At 46.5% G+C, this 17835-nt stretch overlaps 1 protein-coding gene and 1 pseudogene across 1 annotated transcript; one reads left to right on the plus strand and one right to left on the minus strand.

Moving 5' to 3' along the window:
- Window positions 1-264: 264 nt before the first annotated feature.
- LOC131491206 (small nuclear ribonucleoprotein Sm D2-like) lies at window positions 265-616 on the plus strand (annotated as a pseudogene).
- Window positions 617-2794: 2178 nt separating this feature from the next.
- On the minus strand, window positions 2795-17552 carry AKR1A1 (aldo-keto reductase family 1 member A1). Its single transcript, XM_058717593.1, has 9 exons — window positions 17170-17552; window positions 8739-8827; window positions 6876-6995; window positions 6559-6710; window positions 5487-5682; window positions 4142-4341; window positions 3833-3905; window positions 3605-3691; window positions 2795-2955 (listed from the first exon to the last, which is right to left on the minus strand). Exons 2-9 carry the CDS (start codon window positions 8820-8822, stop codon window positions 2890-2892), a joined length of 978 nt encoding a protein of 325 aa, XP_058573576.1. The 5' UTR covers window positions 8823-8827; window positions 17170-17552; the 3' UTR covers window positions 2795-2889.
- Between the last annotated feature and the right edge of the window lie 283 nt (window positions 17553-17835).

Genomic DNA, 17835 nt, shown 5'->3' on the forward strand with positions numbered 1-17835 from the left:
GACACAGAACAGATGAACACAAGGAAAGCAAAATAATATAAAAACAGGGAAGTGTACAAAACATAAGAGACTCTTAAATGTGGAACAAACAGAGGGTTACTGAGGGGTTGTGGGAGGGGGGATGGGCTAAATGGGTAAGGGGCATTAAGGAGTCTACTCCTGAAATCATTGTTGCACTATATGCTAACTAATTTGGATGTAAATGATACATACATACATACATACATACATACATACATACATACATAAAAGAAGCTCAAGAGTGAGATGACCCCAGAGGAGCTACAGAAGTGGGAGGATGAAGAGTTTAACACGGGTCCACTCTCTGTGCTCACACAGTCAAGAACGCCCAAGTGTTCATCAACTGCTGCAACAAGAAGCCCCTGGGCCCTGGGAAGGCCTTTGACAGGCATAGCACCATGGTGCTGGAGAATGTGAGAGATGTGGACTGATGTCCCCAGGAGTGGCAAGAGTAAGAAGTCCAAGCCAATCAACAAAACCACTGCATCTCCAAGATGTTCCTGTGTGGGACTGGGTCATTGTGGTCTTGCAGAACCTACTTATCGAAGGCAAGCAGGGACCTCCTCCTCACAGTTGGAATTCCCTCATCCTTTGAAGACCTGCCCTTTGGAATGGGAATAATAAAGTCTTTGGTTTTTTCTGTGGCAAAGAAAAAAAAAAAAAAAGAGAGAGTGAGAGAGAGAAGAAATTTGGACATAGAAGTATACAGAGAGAAGTTGTAAAGGCACAGGGAGATGGCCATCTATAAGCCAAGGAAAAAGGCCTGGCACAAATCCTTCCCTCATGACCTTCAGAAGGAAGCAATCCTGACACCTTCATCTTAGACTTGTAACTTCCAGAAGTGTGAGGAATAAATTTCTGTTGTTTAAGCCACCCATTCTGTGGTACTGTTACAGCAGGCCTAGCAAATTAATACACCTCATACTCAAACTACTTCATAATTGTAGAAACTTGAATCATGAGTCAGAAGCTATGGAATCATATAGCAAACAACCTGGAGAGGGGGAGGTCAGAAAAGAGGTCCCAGAGGAAGTGACAGCTAAACTGGACATTTAAGGAAGAGGTCTTAACTGCACAGTGGGCTAAAGGATGGGTTGTTCCAGGTAGAAAGGACCAGAAAAAACGACTAACTTCCAACATGTTCCCTCCATCTACTTTTTATCCGTTTAATCCATTCTCTCCACTGCATCAGCATTGTGTTGCTAAGACACATATCATGACAAGTTATTCTGGCTCCAAACTGTGTGGCTTCCTGCTGCGTTCAGGATAAAAACAAAATCTTTAACTAGGCCCTCCATCACCAGGCCCTACCTAATTTCAGCATTATTTCATGCCATTTCATCCCCACTCACTTTCAGTTTTTATTACAAAGACTTCTTTAGGTTTTCCCAACAGCTTCTTCTAGTTTCAAGGCTCCCCCCCTACCACAAGCTATTCAACTTATATGGAATACTGTTCTCATGCTCACCTCTTTTAACTAATTAATCCCTATTCATCTTTCATATCTCTGCTGATTAAATCAGTAGGCTCCTTACTCTGCGTTTTTTCATAACACTTCTTCCAAGTGTAATTAAACTAATTATGCAATTACTTAAAGTCTGTCTCCTCCATTAAACCGTAAGGACCTGTGTCTTGGTCCCCTGGGTCTGACATTGTGCTTAACTCATGTAAGTACCCAATAAATATGTGTTGAATGAAAAGCAATGGTTCCACTGGAAAACTAAAATATGTTTTGTGTGACTTTTTAGAGGAATTATTCAAAAACTCTCCTGGGGCGCCTGGGTGGCTCAGTCGGTTGAGCGACCGACTTCGGCTCAGGTCATGATCTCATGGTTTTTGAGTTCAAGCCCCGCATCGGGTTCTGTGCTGCCAGCTCAGAGCCTGGAGCCTGCTTCTGATTCTGTGTCTCCCTCTCTCTCTGACCCTCCCCCACTCATGCTCTGTCTCTCTCTGCCTCAGAAATAAATAAACATTAAAAAAAAAATTAAAAAAAAAAACTCTCCTAAAACCACTGTGGCTAGGGCACCTGGGTGACTCAGTAAGTTAAGTGCCTGACTCTAGGTTTCGGCTCACGTCATGATCTCACAGTTTGTGGGATTGAGCCCTGTGTCAGGCTCTGAGCTGGCAGTGCAGAGCCTGCTTGGGATTCTCTGTCTCCCTCTCTCTCAAAAATAATAAATAAATATACATAAAAAAACAAAAAAAACAAAAAAAACAAAAAAAACAAAAAACCTCAGTGGCTTCTGGTGGGACTATAAAATACATAAAATACATGCAGACTGACAAGTTTTTAGACTGACTTGACCTCCTTCAGGTAGGCTATGCATACTGACTATAGTGTCTATGAGACAAAGCCTCTATCCCCTCCTTTCTTGGTATTATAACCTGGAATTCTCAAACTTCTGAATGTTTGTTTTCCTCTTCACAGTCCTAAACCTAGGGGCTGAACAGGGTGGTGGGGTGGGAACCCAAGACCCAGGCCCAGCAGTGTCACGAAACCACGGGATCTCACTGCCATAATGGCACGCCAAGAACCAATTTTGGGCACTCTGGGGGAGCATGTAAGTGCTGCAAACTGCCAGTAGATGGCACTACTCCATCAAGGTACCTAATTCAAGAAAGTAGAACTGGAATTCAGCCACATTCTTGTTCCTCCAGAACCAAAAGAAGTCTGGGCTTGGGGCTGGTGCAATCCAGCGTCCCTAGGTCTGGCATTCCTAAGGGAAACCATTTTTATCTTGGGTCTGACCAGACAAATAAGACAAGCAAGTAGTATGGATGTTCCAGTGGTTTTATTAACTCCTTCTTTCTGGGGGTGGCAGGACCTTGTAGCTGGAGAGCTGGAAAGGAAACCACAGAGTGGTGGTCTCAGTATGGATCATTAAAAGGATACAGAGGGTGCCCTGCATCTCTCGGGACCCTCTTCCCATCCACCTGGAAAGAGAGACAGACAGATGACTATTAGCAGGAATTGACATTCCAAAGACACAGGGCATTTTTTCCCTGAATCTTCATAAACAATGTCACCTGTAAGCACTATGACAGATGGCAGTGGCAGGACCTGGACCTCAGACAATGCCAGTGTCAGCACTCCAGCAAACCATAGTCTGTTATATACCTGCCCCTGCCCCTAAGAAATTGCAGTCTCAGCTGGGATAAGGAATTATTTATATCCCTATGTGTAAAAGGCTTCAACCCAACCTCAATCCCTCTACCAAGGTTGAGAATGCCTTCTAGGCTCCTCTTATTTATACCATTTACTGAGAACTTGCTATGTGGCAAGAACTGGGAACTTGCTATGTCTCAGTTTACTGGGAAACTGAGGCTTGGAGAAGTTCAGTAACTTGTTCTAGGTCACAAGGTCATATAGCCTGGGACTCACAGGCTATATGCTTTATTCCCAAGCCATACTACTTCCCCAAGCTTAATAAAAATAAAAAAGCCCACTGTGTGCAGGAACAGCAATCCTACCAACAACATCCTGCCTCTCCTCTGACCAGCAAGGTTGAGGCCAGTTTTGGGCCAGACTCCTGCCGCAAAACTTACATTTATTCTCTAACTCTAGCACATGATATATACTCACAGTGATCATGGGCACAATATATCGCCAATTTTTATTCAGGGTGTCTAACTGCTTCATCTCTTCTGGGCTAAAGGTGAAGTCAAACACCTGGGGAGGGAAAGTGGAGGTCAGGAAAGCCAGCTTTGTGTGTGGAAGTTGAGATTCCAGAACACTGCCTTCTTGCCAGGCAGAGTCGGAGCCAGACTGTGTCCCAATGGTCTAAAAGAGAAAGGACCCATCACCAAGTACCTGGATGTTCTGAAGGATACGTGAAGGTGTGATACTCTTGGGGATGGAGATCACTTTCCGCTGGACCTGCCACCTAAGGTGGGTGATTGAAATAGAATTAGGAAGAGGAGTCAGTACTCACAAGCAGTGTTTTGTCTTCCATGCAGTGTTCTCTAAACTCCTGGACTCCCTGAGCCTCACTAGAATGGGGAACATGCCTCAGAGTAGCTTCCCCCAGATTATATACATGGCAAGATTAGCAACCACATCCCTCAACACTTGCCTCCCAATCCAGTGCCCTCCCCAACCTTTCTCCAAGACTGCACACACCTGAGCAGGATCTGAGCCGGAGACCGGCCATACTTTTCAGCCAGTGCCAAGACCACTGGCTCCTCCAGTAGGACAGGCTCATTAGGATCACGCCAAGCACGATCAGAGGAGCCCAGAGGACTATAAGCAGTCACCTCCAGGCCACGTGCTTGGCAGTGGGCAATCAGCTCCTTCTGAGCCAGGTATGGGTGGCATTCCACCTGAATCAAGAAAAAACCCATTACTATAGGTTGGCCATACCCAAATTTTAGAACCCCACCCACACATCTTGACCAACCTTGCACTGCTGATCCCCCCACTTCCCCTCAAATCACTTTTCTCACTCTCCATCTTCCACTGTCCATTTCATTCTCTTCCCACACTTCAATGCCTTTCATTTCTTTATTTTTGGTTTTCTAATATTCTTATATTTGATATGAACCAATATATAGTACTTGTTCTGACAGAAACTTACTTTATCTATTTTTAATTTTTTTTTAAGTTTATTTATTTGAGAGAGAGAGAGCAGGGGAGGGGCTGAGATAGAAGGAGAGAGAAAATCCCAAGCAGGCTCCACGCTGTCAGCACAGAGCCCTATGTGGGGCTCGAACTCCCTGAGATCACGACCTGAGCCGAAACCAAGAATCATATGCTTAACCCACTGAGCTACCTAGGCACCCTCAATCTTACTTTGTATGTACGTTATTCATATTTATTTCCATTGTGTTTCAGTCAAACAGACTTTTTTAGCTTTTTTGAAATTTAATTCCAGTGTAGTTAACTCAATGCCCTTTATCTTTAAGTTTTTATTTTTTGGGGCACCTGGGTGGCTTAGTCAGTTGAGTGTCTGACTCTTGATTTTGGTTTTGGTCGTGATCTCAGGGTCATGGGATCAAGCCCTGTGTTGGGCTCTGCACTGAGCTTGGAGCCTGCTTGGGATTCTCTCCCTCTGTCCCTCTTCCCAACTCACACACTCTCTAAAATAAAAATTAAAAAAAATTTAAGTTGTTTTTTTTAAATGTTTATTTTTGAGAAAGACAAGCTCGAACAGGGGAGGGGCAGAGAGAGAGAGAGGGAGACACAGAATCTGAAGCAGGCTCCAGGCTCTGAGCTGTCAGCATAGCACTCAACACAGGGCTCGATCCCATAACCCTGGGCTCACAACCTGAGCCGAAATCAAGAGTTAGACACTCAATAGACTGAGCTACCCAGGCACCCTTAATGCCCTTCTTTATGCATAGAATTTTACACTAACACTTCTGAAAACTTGCTAACCATCTCCATAAAACAGATGCATCATCTGCTCACTCATGTTCTTGAACACCCATATACCCCCAAATCAACAGATCTGCTTTGCTGTACTTACCTGCAAGACAGCTGGGCGCACAGACGCCACACTGAGCACGTCATCAATCTGCCGACTGCTGAAGTTGGACAGGCCCAGTGCCCGTACCAGCCCCTTATCCACCAGTGCCTCCAGAGCCTTCCAGGTCTCCTTGTAGTGGGTAGAATCATAGCGGATAGTCCCATCAACATTCTTAGGGAAAGGGTTGTCTCCTCGCCTAAGTGAAAGACAGTTCCCCATGAGTGGGCACAAATGTAGGCCTCCTACCTTACCTGCCCATCCAGCCACTCTGTGTCCCCATACTAAGCCCAGAAAGGGCAAAAAACCAAGAATAAGAAATCTTATTAAAGAAACCCTTTGGGGCGCCTGGGTGGCTTGGTCGGTTGAGCGTCCGACTACGGCTCAGGTCATGATCTCATGGTCTGTGAGTTCGAGCCCCGCGTCGGGCTCTGTGCTGACCGCTCAGAGCTTGCAGCCTGTTTCAGAGTCTGTGTCTCCCTCTCTCTCTGCCCCTCCCTTGTTCATGCTCTGTCTCTCTCTGTCTCAAAAATAAATAAACGTTGAAAAAAAAAAAACATTAAAAAAAAAAAAAAAAAAGAAACCCTTTAAGGTCATGACCCAGGCATTAACTTTATACAGAATGCCCATTTCCGCTCCTCTTCTTCCTAGACACATTGTACCTCTTCTCCTCTGGAAAATCTTGAACTTCTTCCCCCTCAGAGAGTTGCATGCTCTTGCAACCTTCTTTCATTACAGTGCACAGAGCTGACGGTAAGGCTCCTTTCACGCCCTCTGCTGGAGCTGACTCTCTACGGCAATCTCTAGGCCTAGCTTAGAAGCTAGTAGTTTTTTGAATAAATAAAGGGGGCAGGAGGGACCACCCGTGCACCCCTAGGGTACACACCATGCGAAGCTGCACTCCTTTTCTGTAGCTAAACTTCTGGCTGCTGTGGCATAAAAGGCTGAGTTCCCACAGCAAGCTGAGGAATGTTCCTCCTCTGCTCTGCTCCTGCTCTGCTCCTGTGCCTTATAAGTTCCTGACCTGACTCCCACAACACCTGACTCCCTGGATAAAGACCCTGGCAAGACTCACTCAAAGGCATAAGGCCAGTGCATTAGGTACAGGTCCAAATACTCCAGCTGGAGGTCAGCCAGTGTCTTCCGGAGGGCAGGCTCCACATCCTCAGGGTGGTGTTTAGTGTTCCACAGCTTGGAAGTCACAAACACCTCCTCTCGAGGCACCACCTGGTACAGGGGGCAGGGCCCATAGTGAGAAGAGCCCTGGGCACCCAGTCACCCACCCTCACCTCTGGGAAACTGATTAGAAGGAAGGTGCTTTCAGATCCCTCTGTCCAGGTGCCCCAGCTCCAGAGCTCTCTCACCCCATCCCTCTGTAGCCCCAGACCTCACCTTGCCAGGTCCCACATTCTCCTTCAAGGCCTCCCCAATCTCCGTCTCATTGCCATAAATAGCAGCACAGTCAATGTGGCGGTAGCCTACACTCAGGGCGTACTTAACAGCAGCCTTTACCTGCCAGGTGAGAGAAGCAGAGGTTTCAGCTCTGCTGGCCTAGGCCAGAAACTGCCCTAGGCCAGGAACTGCCCTCCTGAGGGCCACTGATGGGGGAGGGGCAGGATGACTGCAGTTATCCATAAAGTAGGGGTGAAAAGATGAAAGATGGTTCTAGTTGAGGGGACCAGAAGCCTCTTCAGAGACCCCAACCCCTTTGTGCCTACCCCAATAACCCCCAAGTTTCCCTCCTACCTAAGCAATCTCAACGCGAGCCCAGCAAAAAACTACCATTGTATTCCCAGTTAGATGCTCAGCAGGTGGATGTATCCTTTGACAGAGAACAGAAATATAGGTCATGGACACAGGTTCTCTAGTTCTGAAGAGCTGGTTACAGAAACATGATATACAGGTAAATAATTTGTACGCCAACGCACAGAGAAATGCTTATGGAGCCGTGAAGATCAAGTGAGCTCTGGCAGTTCAGGGAAGCAGAAGAACTCTGAGAGCGGAAGAAAATTAAGGAAGGCAGAGAAGTAAGATGGAGGCTGGGCTCAGAGCCCTCTGTTAGGAAAGAAGAAAGCAGACACCAGGTAGGAGGACAGGTCAGTCAATTTGCTAAAAAACAGACTAGAAACATGGCAGCAGAAGCAAAACCAACAGTGTCAGGGCCTTGCCATTCAAGATCCCCATCTAGGTATAGCTCTTACTATCCAGATGTACTCCCCTCACCCCTGCTGCCCCATACCCCTAGTTGTGGCCCAGTTCTGACTTCCACCTCCTGCCTTTATGTAGCTCCTGGACTTGTCCTGGGCCATGTCAGTGCCTGCCTGGAGCACAAAGACCCTGACTCCAGGGTTCTAGGCATCTGCAGGAATGAAAGCAAAGGGAAAAGAGGCAGAGCACAACACAAACACCAGCCTAAATCCCTGAGAGAAGAGGCTGTTCTCCCTGCCTGAGTCCCTCTCAAACTTAATCCCCAAACTTCTCTAAAGCCTGATTCAGATTTCCAAAGAACAAGGAAGAAGACCTGGGAAGATGCCCCACCCCAGGTGGGAGCAGATCTCTATTCCCATGCTCCCCTAAGATGAAGAGTTGACAGCAGGGGTTATTATACTCCAGCTCGCAGCTGCCTTTTGTTTTTTTCCAGCCCTTGTGCTAAGAATGACTTTTACACCTTTAAAAGGTTACATGAATACATAATCACCTCCATTTTGCAACTTATCCAGCAAAATCTATATTATTAACCATCTGGTTCTTTAAGAAAAAGTTTGCTAACCCTTGGTCTACACAGCTGACATAGTTATTCTTCAAATCCTGACACCTGCTGTTGTCTATCTCTGGACTGGGCATTAGGGAGTGGCCCAGTCCTCAAGGAACCCTGTGTAGGAGAGGGAGACATGATCACCGCGCAAGGTGGTAAGTGGCGTTATGAGGGGTCAGCATAGGGCCAGGCACAGAGGGATCCTGCACAGAGGGATGTCTGCCACAGCACTCAGTGCAGATCCAATTAGGGAAAGAGTTCCTTCCTATTCGCTCGGCCCTACTGGGCCCCTCAGCCCTTCCTCTGAGTCAGCTGAGGAAGCCAAGGACTCACTGCTGGTCTCTTCTCTTGTTTCTTCCCACTGCCCTTCAGGCTCATCCCTACATGAAATGGAGTATAGGGTTGGGGCTGCTAGGGAAAGTGCTGGGACCATCTCCCAAATACTGCCTCTTCCCTAGCAGAGGCACAAGAAGCTCTCCTCTTTTTCCTCCATCTCTCACCTGGCCAGGATCGCTCTTCCAGGTGCCCAGTCCAATCAGGGGCATTTTCTGCCCAGTGTGCAGGAGGACACATGAAGCCGCCATGTTCCCTGAAACACAGATGGGAAGAGAATGGTGTGGGGGTCAGTGCTGCTTGAGCTTCAGCCACCCACCTGTCAAGACTCCTGTAAAACATGGGTGGTAAAGGGAGCACAGCGGCGAAAGGAGAACAAACACGTGGTTGTGTATACATGTCTGTGAGCAGAGGGCAGCTAAGACAGGGTGACTAGAACCAACCAAAGTCAGGAGCTCCTGGACAAATATTAACCGGACCATCAGTTTAGCTGCCTTCCTTCTACCAGGCTAAAGGTCTATGTTAGACAGTTCTAATACCTAAAAACAAAGGTGGGTGGCTCCCTGAAGTACCCAGCCTTGACTACATAAGGTCTCAAACCAGTGTAGGACAGGTAAAGGCCATTATGAAACAAAGTGAGACCAAGTGACAGAACAAGCTCAGGGATGGGTCACTTCTCTGAAGATGAAATGAACATTCGCAAGAGGTTGTCAGAAACTACAGATTCTCCTAGTCCCTCACAAAGATGTCTGATCAGCATGTTACGAGGCCTGAGTGGGTTATTACAAGGGAAGTAGACCATTGTTTTAAAACAAAAAAAAAACAAAAAAAAACAAAAAAAACCAAGCTCAGAGAGGTGAAGTTATTTGCCTTGAATCAACAGCTAAGAAGTGGCAGAGCCAAGCATTCAAGGAAGAGCCAATGGAAAAAGGCAAGAAAAGAGAGGTAAACACAGATTCATAATATACTTGTGCTATGCCTCACAGTAGACACATATCACAGTGTGCTACAGAAAAGCAAATGACTTCTGCAGAGCAAGGACCAGGGAATATTGACATTGGCTTTTAAGAGTAAGTTGGACTTTCCTAAGAGTCAAGGGGAAAAGGGTTTCCAGGAAGGGTAATCAGACACAGCAGAAAGCAGTAAATTATAGACACAGGAAAATTTCCAACTGAACAAAACAGGTGGGTGATTGGAACAACCCTCTTTGGAGAGCTATGAAAATCAGAAGTCTCCAAATGACCCACGGATACTCATTCAGGCAGCAAATGCTTAATATTCCTGGCCGTGTGCTAGATCTAAGAGACATACATATTCAAATAAAGCCCCTGCCCTCTTGGAGTTTATGGGCTAGTAGGGGCTGGACTGAGGATATCAGTACAATGTATAAGATAGGAGCAAAATCTGCTCAAGTGCTATAAGAAAAGAGTAACCCTGCTAGGATGGCTTCATGGAGGGGATATTTGAGTTGTCTTTTTTTTTTTTTAAGATTTTATTTTTAAGTATTCTTGGGGTGCCTGGGTGGCTCAGTTGGTTGAGCATCTGACTTCAGCTCAAGTCATGATCTCATGATTTGTGAGTTTGGGCCCCACGTCGGGCTCTGTGCTGACAGCTCAGAGCCTGGAACCTGCTTCAGATTCTGTGTCTCCCTCTCTCTCTGCCTCTCCCCCACTCATGCTCTGTCTCTCTCCCTCTCTCTCTCAAAAATAAATAAACATTAAAAAAGTTTAAAAAAAACGATTTTATTTTTAAGTATTCTTTACACCAATGTGGGGCTCAAATCCACAACCCCAAAGTCAAGAGTCGCATGCTCTATCAACTGAGCCAGCCAGGCATGCCAAGTCAAGTCTTGATGAATAGCAATTATCCAAGCGAAAGGGAAAAAAGAAAGAATGCTCACCCTAGAGCGGATAAGGTAGAAGCCTTTTCCCTTGATTTCATTAGTACTATAGATATCACCCCCTTGGGATTGATTTCATTGCCAGCAATACCTTTATAAATATAATCTTTGTTTCCAAGTTCTGAAAAGACATCCAGAATATTATGGTAGAGCAAGAACTAAGACAAGTTCTAAGTATAACTGACACATCAAAATTGTCTTTCCTGATACGTCTGACTCCAGAAGAATTTTTTTTTTTTTTTATAAATGTTTATTTTTGAGAGCAAGAAAGAGAGCAGGGGAGGGGCAGAGAGAGAGGGGACAAAGGATCCAAAGCAGGCTCTGCATTGAGAGCAGAGAGTCCGACATGGGCTTGAACTCACGAACCAGAAGATCATGACCTGAGCCAAAGTCAGATGCTTAATGGACTGAGCCACCCAGGCGCCCCTGCAAGAACTTTACAGTCTAGCATAACCTGGTTATGGAGACCACCTGTTTCTGCTAAAACAAAAACAAAAAGTTCAATCTGGGCATCAAACCACAGATCACTTGAGTGCTAGCAAACTTCCCAGGGATATAAACTTGCCAGTGGATCAGGCAATCATGTCTGGACTTCACAGGAGCAGCTAGCCTGCCAGTTGCCACCAGGGTCTGTGGCTGGTTTCCTGGGCTTGATCCCCAAACAAGTGACCGTTGGCCTCTCCCGGATTTCCCAGCACACACTGGAGAACTCTGAAATTACACGTGGACTTAGACTGAGAGCCTTGAACAAAGGCCTGATCTAAGGCAAAAAGGAAGAAGAAACCTGATGCTTGTTTCTCTTTCTTTTGATGCTGAAACTGAAAACCCAAAACAATGAGGCTTGACGGGGGGGGGGGGGGGGGGGGGGGGGAGGGTTGGGATCATACAAGTAGGAAGACCTAACAAAGAGCTTCAAAGAACAAGAGCTCCAAGGGAGGGAATAGAAGAGTCTCTGCAAAGAACAAATGTTTTCCTCTAGGACAGGAAGTCATACTCTGCCAGCTCTGGACTTCCTCATCTTCTGCCTGAGGCATTGGCTTTCCAGCCTTCTCCTGAATTAACAGGCTCTGAAGTTGTCAGAAACTGCCTAGCTTGGCCTCTGGCAACACTCAGAAACCCTCACGTTAATTTGGGAAGGTTTTACTCATGAAAGAGAGAAAAACTGGGTCTGCACAGGGAGAGGTAGAATCAGGTCTCAGATTTTAGTGGTGCCTGGCTGGCTCAGTCAGTGGAGCATGTAACTCTTGATCCTGGGGTTTTAAGTTCAAGCCCCACACTGGGTACAGAGATTACTCAAACTCTTTTTTTTTTTTTTTTTTAAAGGACTCAGGTTTTATTATTCCTAAATCAGTGCCTATGTTTCTTCTCAGAGGAGGGCTCTATAGCCGCTGCTTGCATGCAGGGATCTCAAAAACACAGGAAAAAGAGGAAGCAGTATTTACATGAATGTTCCTGGGCTGCATGGACCTTTCCTTTACTTCCTATAAATGTTGGTGTCCCTCAGAGTTCTGTTCCCAATCCTCTTCTCACTCCCTAGTTAAGCTCATGTCTTCAGTTATCACTTTAAGCACTGATTCTGCCCACCCTAGTTCTGTACATTCAACTCCCTGGAGATATCTCTACCAGTATGTCCTATAGGCATCTTAGACTCAAAATGTCCAAAACTGAACTCATCAAATCCAACAGCAGAGCACAAAGGAATCAGTTCAGGGCCTGGGGTTGCACAGACCTGAATCTGAATCTCAGCACCCCTTCCCCCATTTGGAAGAGAAACTAGATCTAAAGCACTTTGCACAGTACCTGACCCATGCATGCTCTTCTTTCTGTATACTCTCTCTCACAAGGGACTCAAGGGCCTGGATAACAACTGTTAAAGCAAATCAGACAACAAGTTCACAGTATAATCCATCTGATAAAGTTTTGGAGTCGGAGGTGGGAGGTGGGCAGGTTCTGAGCTGACAGCCAAGAAAGAATTTTCTAAGTCTTTGGTACAAAAAGGTGATTTTATTGAAGCAGAAAGAGCTGCACTGGGGTTGTAAAGAGTGACTGTTTATATACTAAGGAGTTGGAGGAGGTCAAGTCAAGGGGAAGTTTTCAAAGAGATTTTCATATGCTAAAGAAGATTCTCAGAATACTGCAGGCCTAGCTATTTGTCAAGTTAAGGCTGTTTTACCCTCTAGCAAAGCATTGGGAGTTAAGACATAGGGAGTTGGGGCGCCTGGGTGGCTCAGGTCATGATCTCACGGTCCATGAGTTCAAGCCCCGTGTCGGGCTCTGTGCTGCCAGCTCAGAGCCTGGAGCCTGTTTCAGATTCTGTGTCTCCCTCTCTCTGACCCTCCCCTGTTCATGCTCTGTCTCTCCCTGTCTCAAAAATAAATAAAATGTTAAAAAAATTAAAAAAAAAAAAAAAAGACATAGGGAGTTCCTGGAGAAATGTAGAAATATTTGCCTCAAGTATTTGTTAATGGGCAGCAGGTTATAAGGAAATTTAATTTTACCTGCGAATTCTGGGGGCGCCTGGGTGGCTCAGTTGGTTAAGCGTCCGACTTCAACTCAGGTCACGATCTCGCGGTCCGTGAGTTCGAGCCCCGCATCGGGCTCTGGGCTGATGGCTCAGAGCCTGGAGCCTGCTTCGGATTCTGTGTCTCCCTCTCTCTCTGCCCCTCCCCTGTTCATGCTCTGTCTCTCTCTGTCTCAAAAATAAATAAACGTTAAAAAATTTTTTTTAATTTTCCCTGCGATTTCCTTCTTGTCTTTGTTCCCCATATCACTACGAAGGGGTGATGTTGGGGCTCCAGGAAACTGAGTCTACAGTTTCTGGAGAGTAGGCTATTGATAAGATTGCCTTTTTCTTGTAATTTACTAAGACATTTGTAAACTGATGGAGACTGAACAGTTTAACCATCTGTTTTCTGTCCTTTCCTTTGTTCTTGGGCAGCCAGGAGCTCCTGAAGAATATTACACATATCCCACCTTGTGTGTGTGTGTGTGTGTGTGTGTGTGTGGTGTGTGTGTGGTGTGTTCGCGCAAGCGATAGCTTGTGCTTTGCCCTCAGCTTGCATTATGCTCCCTCATCACATGGAGTCTTGAAAAGCCATCTAAATAAAGTATTTCAGTTCATTTGGCATTTCTGAGTTATTACCATTTTAGGGTTTTGACAGGTGATTGGTAGGGGAGTATACCCTTGCTTGTACTTCTAAGAAACAAGCACAGAAAACTACTTTAAATATGTAACATTGGCCTAGATTAGGTCTATTTGGCTGGGACACGGCAAACACCACCTACCCGCCCCCCCCCCCCAACAAGGTGGGATAAGTGTGACATTCCACAGGCACCCCTGGCTGCCCAAGAACAAAGGAAAAGGGGAAAACAAGTGGTTAACTGATAGAGATCACAGTCATGCAGGACCTGAGTGCCCACCAGTTTACAAATGTCTTAGTAAATTATAAGAAAAAGGCAATCTTGGGGCGCCTGGGTGGCGCAGTCGGTTAAGCATCCGACTTCAGCCAGGTCACGATCTCGCGGTCCGTGAGTTCGAGCCCCGCGTCAGGCTCTGGGCTGATGGCTCGGAGCCTGGAGCCTGTTTCCGATTCTGTGTCTCCCTCTCTCTCTGCCCCTCCCCCGTTCATGCTCTGTCTCTCTCTGTCCCAAAAATAAATAAAAAACGTTGAGAAAAAAAAAAAAAAAATTTAAAAAAAAAAAAAGAAAAAGGCAATCTTACCAATAGCCTAATCTCCAGAAACCTATAGATTCAGTTTCCTGGAGCCCTAACATCACCCTCCCCTCCATTCTGATGTGGAGAACAAAGGCAAGAAGGAAATGGTAGGTAAAATTAAATTTCCTTATAAATTTTTTTTAATGCTTATTTATTTTTTGAGACCGAGAGAGACAGAACATGAATGGGGGAGGGTCAGAGAGAGACGGAGACACAGATTCCGAAACAGGCTCCAGGCTCTGAGCTGTCAGCACAGGGCCCTACGCAGGGCTCAAACTCACGGACTGCGAGATCATGACCTGAGCCGAAGTCGGATGCTCAACCGACTGAGCCACCCAAGCACCCCAAAATTAAATTTCCTTATAACCTGCAGTCCATTGATGAATACTTGAGATAGACAGAGTGAAACATTTCTCCAGGAACTTCCTATAATGTTAATGCCTCACTAAAGGGAAAACCACCTTAGCCTGGTAATAGCAAGGCCTCCAGTATCTTGTGAGTCCTCTTTAGCATATGAAAGTCCTTTTGGAGGTCTCCCTTTTGCCTTTATCTCCCCCCAACTCCATAGGAAATAATTACTGACTCTTTACAACCCCAGGGCAGCTCTTTCAGCCCATGGGTCCTGTCCCTGTGCTTTAATAAAATCACCTTTTTTGCACCAAAGAAGTCTCAAAAAATCTTTCTTGGCCGTCGGCTCTAGACCCCCACCACTCCAAAACCCCATCACTACTAATACTGGTAAATATATATTTCTTAAGTTTATTTTGAGAGAGAGAGAGAGACAGAGAAAGAGAGAGCGCATAAGTGGGGGGAGGAGAAAAGAAAGAGGGAGAGAGAATCCTAAGTAGGCCTGCGCTGTCAGCATGCTTTGAACTCATGAACCATGAGATCATGACCTGAGCCAAACACTTCATGTACCTCTTGACGTGAAAAGAATTTTAAAATATATATTTCTTTTTTTTAATGTTTATTTTTGAGACAGAGAGAGACAGAGCATGAATGGGGGAGGGTCAGGGAGAGAGGGAGACACAGAATCTGAAACAGGCTCCAGGCTCTGAGCGATCAGCACAAAGCCCGATGCAGGGCTCGAACTCACGGACTGTGAGATCATGACCTGAGCCGAAGCCGGACGCTTAACCGACTGAGCCACCCAGGCGCCCCTAAAATATATATTTCTTGAGTCTTTCTCCAGTCCATCCATATCTGCCTCCACTGCTACTGCTCTAGCTCGAACCACCCCTACCTGAACCACCATCTCTCTGCTTCCAGTGCAGCCCCTCTCCCCACAATCCATTCACTAAATCTGAACATGTGATTCCAAGGCTCAAATTCTTCCAGTAGTTCTTGCTTACCTTCAGGATAAAGTCCACAGTCCTTAGTGATACATTTCATTACCTGGCTCCCATCCTCCTCATTTTTCCACCTCTTCATTCCAAACTCCGTGCTTCAGACTTTGCAAAACCAGCCACCACTTACTTAACTCCAGGCACACTTTGCTTCCCCAAGTCCCACCCTTGTCTGGCTAATTACTGCTCATCCTTCAGCTAGCACTTGCTCCTCCTGTGCACTGACAGCTTGTGCACATAGCTGCAGTTGTTTGTTTATATGAGTTTCCCTCACAAACTAGGGGATACCTTGAGGTCAGAGGTCATCTATCTGAACCCCTTATTCCTAGAGTGCCTGCCCCATGCATAGACGTAGAAACACATGTGAGCACACACACTAAGGCAAATGGGCTGCAGGGCATTTGAGGAAGTCACTGCCTTCATCACTTTTTTTCTTTCTTTCTTTCTTCCTTTCTTTCTTTTTCTTTCTTTCTTTGTTCCTTTATTTTGAGGGAGAGAGAGTGCAAGGCAAGCCAAGGAGTGACAGAGAGAGAGAGGGAGAGAGAATCCCAAGCAGGCTCCATAGGGCTCCAACTCACAAACTGAGATCAGGACCTGAGCCGAAATCAAGAGTCCCATGCTTAACCAACTGAGTCACCCAGGTGCCCCCGTCACCTTCTTTTTTTACTTCTTGGATAACCTGGAAAGAATCATCTCTGGAAGACATCAAAGCACTTTACCATTTTCAGCAAAAAAAAAAAAAAAAAATTCCCAGTGGCTTCATACAGGATGATACTGGGATTGCTCACGTACAGATAAGAAAATTGAGATCTTGGGAAATTAACAGGCCTGATCAGAACCCTCAAGACTCTTTTAGGGAGGTCTTGCAGCCTGATATGAGTAGGCTGAAAGGAAGAGTTAATAGTAGCTCTATCTGGTGACAGTTCAGATTCCAGCCTCACTGTAACAGAGGTCTGAGGCAACAGAAAAGCCCTAGCTTTCCCAAACCCAAAGCAGGTGTCTAAGTTAGCTAATTTTGCCCACTACTCCCACTTTCAGGAAGTATCTCTGCAATTCCAAAGAAAGGCCGGAGCTCCTGGAAAAATCGTGTTGGTGCTCAAAAAGAAGACGGCAAGGGCGCCTGGGTGTCTCAGTCTTTTAAACATCCAACTTAGGCTCAGGTCATGACCGTCCGAGTATGAGTTCAAGCTCTGCCTTGGGCTCTACGCTGAGAGCTCTGAGCCTGGAGTCAGCTTCAGATTCTGTCTCCCTCTCTCTCTGCTCCTCCCCCGCTCCCCCACTTGCGTGCTCGCGCGCGCGCTCGCGCTCTCTCTCTCTCTTAAAAATAAATTAACATAAACAAAAGAGGGCAACTAAAATTTACTGAGCACCTAATAGTTGACGGGCGTTTTAAAAGCTTTATCTCAATTCTCACTACAGTTCCGATGTAGGAACTCTTTTCATCCGTGAGTAAACTGAGGTCCAGAGAAACAGAACTTTTCCAAGATCACAATGAGCTCAAATCCGAAACCAAGTCAGGTTGCCTCCAGAGCCTGCGCTCTCCGCTCTATTCCGAAGGCACACAACTCTGTAGTTTCACTACAGATCAAGGCCATCTCCTCTGCGAGAAAGATGGAACAGCAGCAGGAGAAACTCACCTCGGCTCAATCACAGAGCGTGAACAAAACAGTGTGATCTCTCTTCGGTTCTGCACCTTGCCAACGTTACAGTAAGCCTCAGCTTCCGGAACTGGTGGGCTGCAAAGGAAGTTGGTTGGCCTGATGGTGGAGGCAGGAATCTAGCTTAAGTCTGGCGGTGAGGAGGAAGCTCCTCCCGGAGGAGGGGAGAGGGCCGGCATTCAGCATCACGCGCAGTGGTGGACCCCACCCCGCCCTGTAAAGGGCTGGAGTTTGGAAGCCAGAGTTGGGAGCCTGCACCAGCTCCACTTCTAGCTCTGGTGGTTGGATTGGCTGGAGTCTAGACACACTTCACTGCGCAGGTTTGGAGTACATGGGGGCAGAGTGAAGCGCGAGCCCCTGGCCACTTGGGGGACCCTAACGTCGGGCCAGTCCGTGCCTCTGCTGGCCCACAATGCACCGCGCGCCACAGCCACGCCGCTCTAGGCTGCTGGAGCTCCTTCTGCTGGAGGGAGGAGGGTACTGGGTGTCACATTGCAGGTTCTTCCGGTGTCTCCACTCCATCCGGGTTCGCAAAACCGACTCTCGCTCCTATCTTTTAGAGTCAGGTTGGCGGGGTTCCCAGAATATACCTAAACTGGCTCCGTTACTTGGTCTGGCAAACAGGCTCGGAGAGCAGCCGCGATA

This window comes from Neofelis nebulosa, chromosome 2 (genome assembly GCF_028018385.1).
Source record: "Neofelis nebulosa isolate mNeoNeb1 chromosome 2, mNeoNeb1.pri, whole genome shotgun sequence".
Classification (NCBI taxonomy): Eukaryota; Metazoa; Chordata; class Mammalia; order Carnivora; family Felidae; genus Neofelis; species Neofelis nebulosa.

Excerpts from the sequence above, each read along its gene's own strand:
- AKR1A1 (XM_058717593.1), bottom strand. The coding sequence starts at position 8,822 with ATGGCGGCTTCATGTGTCCTCCTGCACACTGGGCAGAAAATGCCCCTG. Across the intron at positions 4,342-5,486 it reads TGCGCCCAGCTGTCTTGCAG|GTGGAATGCCACCCATACCT; the intron begins GTAAGTACAGCA and ends TTCTTGATTCAG. Across the intron at positions 3,906-4,141 it reads CCGGCTCAGATCCTGCTCAG|GTGGCAGGTCCAGCGGAAAG; the intron begins GTGTGTGCAGTC and ends CACCCACCTTAG.